Genomic DNA, 13,971 nt, shown 5'->3' with positions numbered 1-13,971 from the left:
CCAGTCATAGCATCACTTGGCTTTAGACGACACATTAGGGACAGATCCCGCATGGGGTGTAAGTACACAGTGACTCCTGTTGCTGACTTAACAATTTGACACTCCTGTTCATGGCGTCAGTAATCTCCCTAGGCTCCAGTCATGAGTTGCCAGGGCTATGGAAGCCTTTAGAGTTCGCTGACTTTGGTCTTATTCCGATAGGGTCATAGTCAAAGTGGAGGTTCTCTGCTCCCTTCGGAGAAGGGTATCTCCTTCTTTGATGGCCCCGTTCTTTCCACTGGGATCTCACTCACAGAGATCATTCATTTAGGTCTTTTTTTTTTTTTTTCCCATGATATCTTGGCTTTCCATGCCTGCTATACTCTCATGGGCTCTTCAGCCAGATCTGAATGCCTTGAGTGCTGATTCTGAGGCCGGAGTGTTGTTTAGGACATCTGCCATCCTATGAGTCTGCTGTACACACAAAACATTTAACTCATAGTTAAGAGACTAGATTTGAAATTCACTGTATGAATGTATACAAGTTGATATATCTAAGCCTCAGTAAAATAAGATTTTCAATCCTACACAGGATTTTGATCCTCTAACAGGAAAAATATATACAAAAATGCCTTCAAATCTACACTTCAGCTAAAAGGACTATTAGTATAAAAAGCTTATATTAGAAAAATAAATCATTTAAATTATTTTAGGACTTTTTATTTGCATACTATTTTATAGACTTATTTCTTTGTCGTTTCTCCTCATTATTAAAATAAATAGCATGATTCACTGTTATATAAAATTCTATTTTTAAAAAGGCATTCAGATCTCATGAGTTGCAAAAATTCCAAATTGTTTGGAAGATTTGTTCGGATAGCTTGAAATAAATGGAGTCCAGGTAAAATAAATAAAATCAGCTGTCACTTAAATATTACATGTTTTGCATCCTTGTAGACCAGAAGCAGCATGTCAAACGGTGAGGGGTGGCTAACAAAATGCCCCCAGATAGATGAGATAAGTAATGAGAAATGATGTTTTATAGTGACCTTCAAAGCTGCATTCTTGTTGCATATTAAAAATTACTTTCATAGGACTCATGTCCTCTCATTTTTGTTAAATTAAAATACAAGATCATCTCCATAAGGCTTTCATTTTTCCATTTTTGATAGAAGCATGAATATAAAAAAACAGTTCTCTTTCCTCTTAACTTTGCCAGAAGGGCAAATGTGGTGCAACAGCTTGCTGTTGTCTCAGAAAGAAGAGGAAGAGGCAAACTGGAGCTGGAATTCCCTTTATAAAGACAGTTACTATAATCAGTTGTTGTTATGTAATAAGATTGAGAGCCAATGTTGATAGAATGTCTTATTTTTTTCATGTGAAGCCATAAATCCATATTCTAGGGAAGTTTTCTTAATTTAAGCATAAGCAACTAGTAGGAACATTTGTAAATACTTTGGATCAGGTTCAGCCTTTAGTTTACTAGTCTGCAGTCTCTGGAATATGTCATGTTCTAGGCTGAGATTTTGAGTCAGAAAACTTGTGTCCTGATCCTGCCTTTGCTACTTACCAAACGCAGTTAAAAACATGGACAAGCAGTCTTGTTTCACTAGTCTAAAAGCTTTTCACATAATTTCTTCTTCATCAGCTTGTTTATTTTTCTCTGTATTTTGTTATTAATTTTTCAGATTTATGGAACATTTTAGAGTTTTGTAATGAGCATCTGTGTACTTATTTACTGCCTAGATTGCACTATTAGATTTTTCCTATACTTGCAGCATATCTTTGCATATCATCATAATCCATTTCTCACTTTTAGAATCTGTTTTAAAGTAGTTACAGACATCACTATATATTCTTCATTGGGTTGTTTTGAGAAATAAATGCAGTGGTGCACGTAAAGTAACAAGCAGAGTATATGGCACATAGACAAATGATAGTCCCTAATAGCACCCTTTCCTCTGTCTATGTTGATTGTATATAGCTTGAATATTGTTGGAAGCACTAAGAATATGTGTGACTACATGAGTGGAAAAAGATTTCTGTAATAATTTTCTTATCCAAAATTTCGTTGGCCACCATCTTCAAAATGTATGCAGAACCCAAACTTCTGGTTCCAGATAAAACAGAGTATTCCTGTTGCTCTCTAATCCTATATCCTATTTAAAAAAATACTTTAAACATAATAAAACAAACATGTAGGAAGACTACAAAAGTTAGACTAAAGATGACAGATTAGCTAGAAAATAAATGGCGCTGTTGAATTCCCTGGACTCTATTTCTTGAGAGATCTAAAGCTTAGAACTTCCCAGGTGCATGTATGTGCACAGATACACACACACACACACATGCACGTGCACGCACACACACATAGCCCTGAGTTAAGTCTGCTCCTTTGAGTCTAGACAAAGGATTGAGAAAAGTGCAAACTAACAGAACAGGAAAGTTTTTGGTAATATGGGCCTTCTGTATTCAAATACCCAAGAGAAAACTATTCTGTCACCCCTGTGATTTCTGTTGGGCTGTGTTCCACTGCTTGTTCTACTAGAAGCAGCCAAAAGAGGCACTTGTGAAAAGGACCAACCTCTACTTCTTCCACTGAGCTGGTGTCATGCGTCTGGCAGCAAGTAAGTCAGACCACAGTGGTGTGTCCTGTTCCTAATTTATACTCCACTTTCCAAAGGGGAGCTGATCTTCCACTCCTGCACAGTAGCCATGAGGTTAAGGAGAAGACAGTATTACTATTTGGCAAACTACTCCATCTGCCATGATAGTGTCAACAAGGACCCAGTAGAGACTTGAACTTCTACTCCAAAGGCCAGCAGTCAGAATAAGATATTTCAGGTCAGGCTAGTGAAAACCCCATTTTCTCTTCCCCCATTGGTGTCAATGGTCCAAAGGGGAGCTAAACTTCTACTCTGTCTCAGTGGCAATGAGACAGAATGAGTGGAAATTTCACTTCCTCACTTTCCTGGTGGCACAGAGCTAACTGGAGAGTCGAACCCCTTTGCTCACCCAGCTGCAATTAGATGATGTTCTCTGCTTTCCTTGTATCACCAGGTTCAAGTGGGAAACTCAATATCCATCTCACCTGGATCTACATGCTGTTCTCAAACAGAATGCTTACCTGCAAGGCAAAAGTAAGGTTGCCTAGGATCCAGCATCTCACAACACAATACCCAAATTTTTCAAGAAGCAATAGAATATTGTTTGTCATGTCAAGAACCAATAAAATGTTAATTTGAATAAGAAAAAGCAATTAATAGGTGCCAATGCTGAGATGACATAAATATTTGAATTTTCTTACAAGGATGTTAAAGCAGCCATTATGCTTTCAAGGGCAAATGTAAACACATTGAAACAATGATAGGAGAGGAGAGAGAGAGAGAAGGGGGGGAAGGAAGGAAGGAAGGAAAGAAGCAAGGACGGACTCAGCAAAGAAATGGAAGATATAAAGAAGAGCCAATGGAAATAGTAAAGCTGAAAAATGCAATAAGTGGAATAAAAAAAACTCAGTGAATAGGCTCAGTATGACAGAATAGCCAGTGGATCTAAAGACAGAAACAAAAATTTCTCAGTCTGAACAGAGAAACAAAATAGACTAGAAATGTATTCACTGCTCACTACTTTCCTGTAATATCATCCTGGTTCAAGTCACTGTTGTGACTTGTATATAGAAATAATCACCCAACTGGTCTCACTTCTTCAACCTCTACTTCTAGAGTATATTTATACCAAGGGTAATCATTTAAAAATATAAATCAGATCAAGTCATTCTCAGAGTCTCCCCATTTCCGTCAGAGTCAATGTTTTTAAAATGGTCTACATGGCTCTAAAGGATTTACCCCTATTGCCTCTCTGATTGCTGTAGGCAAATTCGTAAGATGCCCCCTTGACATCTCCTCCTGGTGCTATTACCACAGTTATCTTACAAAAGAATTTTCCAACTGTAATTAAGGCTACTAATCAGTTAATCTTAAAATATGGAGATTATCTAGGCAGATGCAGCCAGATCACATAAATCCTTGAAAATCAGAGTTAAATTTAACTAGTTACAGAAGAGGAAATTGGATACATTCTAAATGTAAAAATAACTCAGTGTGCCATTGTTGCCTTGATGATAGAGGAAGCACGTGGTAAGAAATGTGAGAGAGGCTTGCAACTGATGGTCAGCAAGGAAATGGATCCCTCAGTACTTGTAATGGTTGATATTATGTGTCACCTTGACTGAGCCATGGGGCACCAGATGTTTGGTTAAATATTATTCTGGTTGAATCTATGAAGGTGATTCTGAATGAAATTGACATTTGATTGAATAGATTGAATAAAGAAAACTCCTTTCTCCAATGAATGGGGTTTGGAGGGGTGGAGCAGGACCCACCCAAATCCACTGAAGGCCTGAATAGAACAAAAAAGTTATTCTTTATTAGAAGAATTTTCCTATTCTTCCTGTATTCAAGCTGGTACAAAAATCTGACTTTAGATTCAGAGTCAGCATAGGACTATACCATTGGCTCTCCTAGGTCTCCAGTTTGCCATTGCAGATCCTAGAACTTACCAGAGTCCATAATTACATGAGACAATTTATACAACACACGCACATGCACAGAGAGAGGGACAGAGGGGCAGAGAGAGAGATGAATGAGGGTACTTTAAAAAGTATTATTTTAGTTCAAGAAGATTTTGGAACTTATGCATAGGGACAAGTATCATGGCACAGCAGGTTAAGCTGTTGCTTGGGATTCCTACATCCCAAATTGTAGTACTAATTCAAGTCCTGGTTACTCCATGCTTCCAATCCAGTTTCCTGCTATTATACCTGCGAAGCAGCAGGATGATGGCCAAAGTACTTGGGTTCCTGCCACCCACTTAGGATACTCAGATGGAGTTCCTGACTTCCGGCTTTGACCTGGCCTAACTCTGTCCTATTGCAGATATTTAGGGAATGAACCTGTGGATGTAATATATCTCTTTTTATCTCTCCCTCTCTCTGTCATTCTGCCTTTTAAGCAAAATTATCTTTTTTTAAAGAAAGTCTGTACACAATTTTTTATAATTGGCATTTTCTGTGAAATTTTGAGACCATGTGTATGTGTGTATGAGTGTGTGTAATTAGCAGACACTTATAAGGAATTGGCATATGTATATAGGTACACATGTATGCCTATTATATACAAACATAAATATTTGCAAAAGGACTTCAAAAATCATCAAAAATGCATATTATGAAAAAGTGCATGCATTTCAAAGTGGTTTTTTTTGCACTAGAATACATTTATCTTTTAATTCCATTTTTGAAGTACCTTCCATATGTAGACAGACACATGAGGGTATCCCTACCACCACCTATCCCTCTTATACTATTCTGCTTTTTCTTTGTTCCACAATTCTTATTGCCTTATAGCATACATATAATGATATTTTTTATTGCACCTATTTTAGTGAGCTACCTTCATTAAAATGTAAGCCCACACAGGCAGGTTATTTGTTTAGTTTGCAAACATTCTAAGCACTTGAAGGAGTTCCAGGCACAGAAGTGCGTATTACTATGTATTTGCAAAAGAAAATGAATTAGCTCTATGTCAATTTAACTTAATGCATCACCGTGCAACATATCACATTCCAAGCTATGATGTGCATTTCACACTTTAGCTCATGGTAAAGCTAAGTGTAGATATAATCTGTTGTTTTGTACATGAAAATTAGATAGTGAATAACAAATTCTTTGTGGAGTAATTTAATATAAAAATGTATTAGGTGGCTCTTTTCCATTCTTTCATCATTAAAAGCAGGAAAACAGAAGAGGAACTTCAGTGATTTGGAATGAAATGCTTGGGAGAGAAATACAAAAAAGACATCCTGGTCAAACCTAAGGCTTGCAGAACCCGTTTTTCAATCTAATGAAATCAAAAATTGAAATAGGTGCCCCTGAAGATCCCTCATAATTCTATAATTCCTCAACTTTCTGGCCGCTGTACAGTGAACTGTTGGCTCAATATTTGATATCTCATCTTTCTGTTGATGATTCCCAAATCTGAATTCATGGTCCCCACTGAGGACACAGATTCCCATCCTTTATCTTCAGTTTGTTCAGAGCAGATTTACATGTATATCCCACCATTACCTGAAACTGAGCATGTCAACATCATACTCAGCTCCTCATGACCCTGCTTTTCATTTCCCTTTCCTTTGGCCAATAGCTTTGATGTTTTCTTCTTCTGCAATGCCTGAGTCAGTCTCTGACTCAGTCTCTGGGTGCACTGCTTCTTCTTCCAAATACCCTCTTTCAAGTTGTCCTTTCTCTTAGGTGTCACGTTTGGGCAGGCTCTCTGTTCCTCTCACCTGGGTTATTGGAATAATATAAATAATTTTTCTAATCTGCCATAACTGCACCTCCCTCTCTACCCACTCTACATGTAATCACTTGTTCATCTTCCCAAAGTGGTTTTAACATGCTCAATGCCTCACAGTCTTCCAATGATTCTTCATTGCCTGCTGAGCAAATTAACAATCTAACAACAAATCCACAGGTTGACATATAAGATCTTTCATGATTTAGCTCACTCAATCTAGTCTCTTGTCTCTACAAATTTATGCCTCCTTTTGGATATATCTATCCTACTGTGTACTACAGTGGTGGTTAGTGCAAGGATGGATGTCAGCAAAATGTTTTGGGATTAAGAAATGATTTTGCACATTTTGGTTACTGTGAAGAATTCAGACAACTGCCCCTAACCATAGCTTCTTTCTTGATGTGCAAATGCATCTTGACTTGTGGAGCCATTTTCATAGGTAGTGAATTGCTTGCATCATATACCCCAATAAAAGTAAAGGCAACAGAAATCTTGAGTGGGTCACCTTGTAAACTGTGTTCTCCTTTTGCTTCTACAGAGAGCCCCGGAAGGTGGTCCTGCACAAAGGTTCCACTGGCCTGGGCTTCAACATTGTGGGTGGGGAAGATGGAGAAGGTATTTTTGTATCTTTCATCCTGGCTGGTGGACCAGCAGACCTGAGTGGGGAGCTTCAGAGAGGAGATCAGATTCTTTCGGTGAGTACTTATCTTTAATCTTCATTCTCTCCATTTGTGATACCATCTGTGAAAAAGTCACATTCAATTATGACACCATAAATACCTTAATTACAAAGGAAAAATGGATGAGAATGTGTGGCTTCATGTTCTTGAAGCAGTGTATGTGCTCTGTTGCTTAATGCTTATAGTGAAAGGGTTCGTGTTGGAGCTGGTGCTGTGGCTCAGTGGGCTGAGCCTCTGCCTACAGTGCTGGCATCCCATATGGGTGCCAGTTCATGTCCCAGCTGCTCCTCTCCTGATCCAGCTCTCTACTATGGACTGGGAAAGCAGAAGATGGCCCAAGTGCTTGGGCCCCTACACCCATGTGGGAGACCTGGAAAAAGCTCCTGAATCCTTGCTTCAGATAGCTCAACACCAGCCATTGCAACCATCTAGGGAGTGAACCAGTGAATGGAAGACCTTTCTCTCTGTCTCTCCATCTCTCTATAACTCTACCTCTCAAATAAATTAATTAAGTCTTAAAAAAAAAAAGAATGGTAATCTTAACCAAATGTTTTTTTAAAAAATGCTAGTTTTTTGTTTTAGATTTCTTGATATGTATTTGCAGCCAATAGAACATTGAAAACCATGCCTTTTAAAAATCATATTACTTATTTTATGAAAATACAGATTTGTCCCCAAAACTCATGATCATACTCCAAATATTATCATAGTTCTTTTATAATGTATGGTACATATAACTGTGTAAAAAGATAGATAAAATAATGCTATACACAGCTTCATGATGATAAAAGAGTGGCAGCAACACAGTTGCCTAAGCTCAAGAATTACTAGCAATGATATGTAAAGTACTCATTGTTTAGTAAGAATTTTTAAGAAACAATGCTGAAGACCACTTTATTGACATACGATTGACATAGAGAAAGCTGTATATATTTAATTTATAAAACTGGTGAGTTTGGCATTAAGTATATCTCTGTGAAACTATCACCCCAGTCTTTGATCTAAGCAAACCAATCAGCTACAAAAGGTTTTTTTTTTCTGTTATTCTTTATTATTCTGTATATGTATGATAGGAACACTTATATAAGACCTTTCTTCTTAGTAAATTTTTAGATACGCCATATAGTGTTTTTAACCATGGGCATTATACTATATAATAGACAATGAGGTCATATTCATCTACATAACTATAAAAACAGCTATTAATTCTGAAAGGTATTCCCCTATGTTCAGGTGAATAAAGTAGGTTCAGAGATCTAAGTAACTTGTCAAAGTGCACCTTACTAGTGAGACACAGAGCTGGGACTTCAATTTCAGCACTCATCACACCTACCCTCTGTCCGCCTCTTTGCCTCTTCCTTCCCGTTCTGTTTTTCTTTTCTTGCTCTATTTCCTTTTCTTTATTCAAATATTTATTGACTGTTTCTTTCCACTACATATTTTCTCTTTCTCCCTCCCTCCCTCCCTCCCTCCCCCCATTATCTCTCCCCTACACCCACTCTCTGAAGCATACAGTTCACTGACCTGTGTGAAATGTCTTGCAGGCTGCATGAACCGTAGGCTCTGCCCACTCATCTTGCAGAGCTCTGGAAGGATGTTAAACATGGGAAAAACAGGGTAAGGTCCATGCCAGGAATTTAGTCTGTCATCCTAGAGCTGAGAAACATCTCTTCAAAGTCTTCTTTCATCTATGGTTTGAGGAAAAATTGAATTAAAAGCATAAGTTTATGTTGTTGAAAAATAATTTTGAAATTTACCTATAATTTTTTCATAATATGCATTTTCCCTGTATTATGGAAAAATTTAACAAAAAAAATTGGCGGTACCAAAATAAATTCACACTTTTAAATGTATTTCCCTACAAACTGTTGGAGATAGCCTTATGTGTCTCTATGTCCGTCTTTGTCTTGTATGTAGGAAACACCTGAAAGTAGCTCTATCATATGTGATTTTGTATCCTTCACATTTAGGATCATGCCTGGCACATACCAGAGGACTCTGTTTTCTCTGAACTTTACTACGTTAATGTTAGCATTCGAAATGCCTGAACAGATATCTTCATAGTTTCTGTGGTTGAATCTTGCCTATATGGATTTTGGATTATGTACACCACCTAGTGTTCATGCATTATCAATACATGTTGCATAGCGATCTGAAGAGGGACGGTACCCAGGCTTTGTTGTAGACATTTATCCCAGACCTCCCCCTTCTCCCCTCCACGACTCCAGCACTAAAGTCGTTACGATGCTGAAAGATAAAGAAATCATCACCTTAGGCCACATCCCATACACATACTGTGAGTTATCTTTTCTCTCTAATTTCTCCTTTATGTATTCTATTTCTCAGGGACTTGTGGAAAGAAATCCAATAATTGAACTATCTTCTTGAGGGATTTGTGGAGGAGAATTTAGGGCATTCAGCATGCAATCACATTAACTAGTGCAGAAGCCACCTCAGGCATTCTTCCTGCAGAGAGAAAGATAGAAATGCTTCTGTTGTTATTTGTTTCAATGCTCTGTTATTTAAAAAAAAAAAAAGTGGAACAGAGACTGTAGAAGTCATATATTCCTTGAAAGAGATAGTCTTTCCTGTATCTCCAAGTAATTTTGGTTTATTCGTGCCTCAGGAGTATGAAAACGATTACCCCAGATGACATGCTTGCCCCAAAGCTCACTCTTGATAGACTTTAAGTATTTAACTATGTTCTGAAATACATAATTGGGAATACATGTTGCCAGAAGTGAAATGCCACAGCTATCGAGGAGAAGGCACATTGGATAATTGTGTTTTCAAATTAGAATTTAAATTGTGTTGTTGACTTATAAAAGGTAAAAACGAGACACAACTCTTGGTGTTTCAGTAATTCTCAGGTTACCTTGCTAACTTGAGCCCTGTAGAAGGAAAAGACATCCTTGAGCCCTGTCAAGTTTTTCAAATGGAATATGAGCACTATATACGCTATTTGCCATCTTGGTGTACTGGTAAGTTCACCTTCTTATCATTATCTCAAATAATAACTCTCAATCCTTTTTGATGTTAAGTCTGAGGTACACTCCCTGCCTCAAATAGCAAAAGATGTTCTTGGAGTTCTTGGATCTCTGAAGTGGTCATCTTAAGAGCCCATAAAGCCCATGTCTTCCAGCCACTGTTCCACATCTGCTATGTCCTTCCTCTCCAGCTGTGGCTCCCAGTCCCCATCCCATACTTTTCAATGCTGAGGGCTGCTGCCTGTGAGTCTGACTGTCATTGTTTTTGGGACCAGCATTCCTTGAGATACTAAAGAGGACCTGAGACTCTTGCAGAGGTAGGGGCAAGGGTCATTTCCATAGCTCTGTGCTACTTGTTCCCCAACACACTACAGCTGCAACCAGAAGTCTCTCAACTAATAGCACCCCTTCAACTTTCATCCTCAAAGCATGCAATCTCCCAAACTCCTCAAAGCCCACACACACCCCTCATGAGACAGTGTAAGTCTCTGCTCTAGTCAGCCATAACCAGGAGAGCATTTCCTCTGCCCCTAGCCCTACCAGCTGTGTCCTCCTCCCCAAGAAGGACATCAGGACTCAGAGTCCAACCCTAGCTCAAGCAACGCATTATATCTTTGCTAACTCAAGTGATTCAACATCTGCATCCAGGTTAAGGGCAATTTCAATTTCTTCCAAGAAAATGGGGACATCTGTCCTGGTTATACAGCTTTGTAATTCAAGGGCCCATTTTATAACTTTTCTAAAAAAAAAAACAGTATTTGCAGAAAGGAGCCCTAGGCATTTTTAGCTTAGAAGATGTCAGCAACATGTCCCTTCTGTGAGTTCCCACCCAGCCCCCTGCTCTTCTCATCGAAGTTCCAGAAACAGAAAGGTCCTATACCATTTAGGGTAAACAACTTTACAATAAAAGCTAGTCAGGAGCAGTTGATGATGTTATTTGAAAGGTAAAGATTTCCTGCCCTAACTCAGACCAGTTAGAATCAGATTTCTGGTTGAGAAACCATGTAGAAACTACCTCCCAAAGCCATAGTGCTTGCTCTAGGCATCTTGGCTAACTGCTGAAGCTACTGTCTCTAGACCTACTGATTCGTCAGTCTCTGCCTTTTGCTTTTCTTAATTGTGGAACCTACTACCAGATTTGCCTTTCTACCTGGCTCAGACCCCACGGCCCTTCTGATCACAGAAGCGCCTCAAATAGAAATAGGTGTGTACAGTGAGAGGCACCAGGGAAAAGACTCTTCCCCAGCCTTGGTCCCAAAGCCCCTTCATCCTGGATGACTCCTGCCTTCTGCCAGAGGTAGGGATTCAGCATGACCTGGATATACCCTAAGAATCTTTTTATTCCTGTTTATGGCCCAGTGCATACAAGCATCCTTCATCTCAAATTTCCAGCCATAGGAAAGAGTAAGCTTTTTAAAAATGCATATCTGGGTGTGCCCTTTCTCCCCTTTCTGTAAAACATTTCAATAGTTGTCTGTTATTCTTTAAATTAAAAAAAAAAGTATTTGTTTATTCAAAGGCAGAGAGAGAGAGAGAGAGAGAGAGAGATCTTCCTTCCACTGGTTCACTCTCCAAATGGCCTCAATGGCCAGAATTGTGCCTTTCTGGTGCCAGGAGCTTCTTTCAGGTCTCTCACTTAGGTTCAGTGGCCCAAGTACTTGGGTCATCTTCCACTGCTTCCCCAGGCACATTATGAGGGAGCTGGATCAGAGTGGAGCAGCCAAAACTTGAACGGATGCCCATATGGAATGCCAGTGTCACAGGAGGAAGCCTTACCCACCACATCACAATGCCAGTCCCTGTCTGTTATTCTTAAGTAACATGACTGCCAAGATTTTGCAAATGCTGACCCCTATATGCTTGAATGGCATCATCTTCACTACCAGCCCTACTCTCACTTATACTTAAGCCATCCTGGCTTTTTCTTTGCCTTCCGTCAAGGATGCTATTCCAAATATCTGGCACCTTGGCACCAGTTCATGAAAGGCCACAGTGCCAAAGCTGCAGGATTGTGGGGAAGTGGGCTCTTCTAGGCAGGCAAATCTGCAGGACACTTGGGAGAAGTCTGGATAGCAAGTATTTACTGACAAACCCCGTAAAAGTGTTTTGCTGTTGTAACCAGAGGAATAGCCACATTGTAGAGTAGGAACTGAGCAGCAGTCCTGCCCCTGTGTGCTGAGTACCTCCCGCCACTGGCCCATGTATGTCTTGAATTTCCCCTAAAAGTGACTTGAGGCAAACAGTTGCCTTTTATGTCCCACAACTGACCAGAGAATTCTTGGGTTGCTCTGTGCTTTGCTTAGGAAGCATCCTCATTGTCTCACAGAATCTGACTGTATAATACATGTGAAATTTAAAAAACTGAATAAACTCTATGGGCACAGTAGGAAATTGTAGGAAACTAAAATTAGTAGGAAACTAAAATTAACATTGCTACTTCCTGACTATATTCTTTTAGCCCTACTTATCCAATGTGTCGTTAACACGCTATATATTACAATGTGGAGAGGGATAGTGTAAAAACCTCAACTTTGAAATGGCCTTCAAAAGTCTAAAATTCAGTTCAGTAATACCAGTAATAACTTTTCTCAAAGTAATATTCCTACCACTGTGTTCTGTACAACACCAACTCTGTGAAATGAAAAAAAAGAAAAAGCCTGGGGCTGGTATTGTGGTGTAGTGGATTAAGCTGCAACCTGCAACACTGGCATACCATATGGGCACCAGTTCATGTCCTGGCTGCTCTACTTCTAATCCAGCTCCCTGCTAATATATCTGGAAAGCAGCAGATGGCCCAGGTGCTTGGGCCCCTGCACCTATGTGGAAGACCTGGAAGAAGCTCCTGGCCTCTGACTTTGGCCCAGCCTAGCCTAGGCCATTGTGACCATTTGGAGAATGGACCAGCAGGTGGAAGGGATCTCTCTCTCTCTCTCTCTCTCTCTCTCTCTCTCTCATCCTGCCTTTAAAATAAACAAATAAATCTTTTTTAAAAAGAAAGAAAAGACTAAAGATTAAATTAAAGGATCTGAAAAGTCCTGCAAAAAAATTTTTTTCCCAGCATTTTTTTTATTTTTTCAACTTTTATTTAATAAATATAAATTTCCAAAGTACAACTTCTGAATTATAGTGGCTTTCCCCCCATAACCTCCCTCCCTTCAACCCACAACCATCCCCTCTTCCACTCCCTCTCCCATCCCATTCTTCATCATGATTCATTTTCAATTATCTTTATATACAGAAGATCAACTTAGTATATACTAAGTAAAGATTTCAACAGACTGCACCCACACAGACACACAAAGTATAGAGTACTGTTTGAGTAATAGTTTTACCATTAATTCATAAAATACAGCACATTAAGGACAGAGATCCTACATGGGGAGTAGGTGCACAGTGACTCCCGTTGTTGATTTAACAATTGACACTCTTATTTATGATGTCAGTAATCACCCGAGGCTCTTGTCATGAGCTGCCAAGGCTATGGAAGCCTCTTAGTTCACAAACCCCGACCTTATTTAATCAAGGCCATAATCAAAGTGGAAGTTCTCTCCTCCCTTCAGAGAAAGGTACCTCCTTCTTTGATGGCCCCTTCTTTCTACCGGGATCTCACTCACAGAGATCTTTCATTTTTTAATGTTAGGAAAGTATTTCCTGACTGTATTTAGCCCCATACTTGGATTTTTCTCCCTGGAATATGAGTTAATATCAGCTATTTCAAATATCTATTGAAAATTTTGCTGCATTCTGCAGGAAAGATCATGCATCTGTTTTAAGAGAGGTAACATTTTTACCTTAAAACCTTGTCTGCAGACCTCAAGAGCAAACACCAAGTGCAAGAACCCAATGGGGATACATGACAAAAAATATTCTGTCTTACAAGAACATATGCTTATAACATTAAAAAGTTATTTCCAATATAGCATGGAAATGTTAATCCATAAGGTCCAGGGTCTACACAGGCGTAAAGGAAAG

The 13,971-nt window shown here is 39.1% G+C and overlaps 1 protein-coding gene across 3 annotated transcripts in view; it reads left to right on the top strand.

Annotated features, from left to right (window-relative positions):
- The window catches only part of DLG2 (discs large MAGUK scaffold protein 2), a 2,175,716-nt gene that overhangs the window by 1,766,961 nt on the left and 394,784 nt on the right, over positions 1-13,971 (top strand). For all 3 annotated transcript variants that reach the window (XM_062196791.1, XM_062196793.1, XM_062196792.1), the window contains one exon: positions 6,871-7,027. In XM_062196791.1, coding sequence (XP_062052775.1) covers positions 6,871-7,027 — 157 coding nt within the window. The remainder of the gene's footprint in view (positions 1-6,870; positions 7,028-13,971) is intronic.

This window comes from Lepus europaeus, chromosome 7 (genome assembly GCF_033115175.1).
Source record: "Lepus europaeus isolate LE1 chromosome 7, mLepTim1.pri, whole genome shotgun sequence".
NCBI lineage: Eukaryota > Metazoa > Chordata > Mammalia > Lagomorpha > Leporidae > Lepus > Lepus europaeus.
This window is presented reverse-complemented; position numbering and strand designations above follow the sequence as displayed.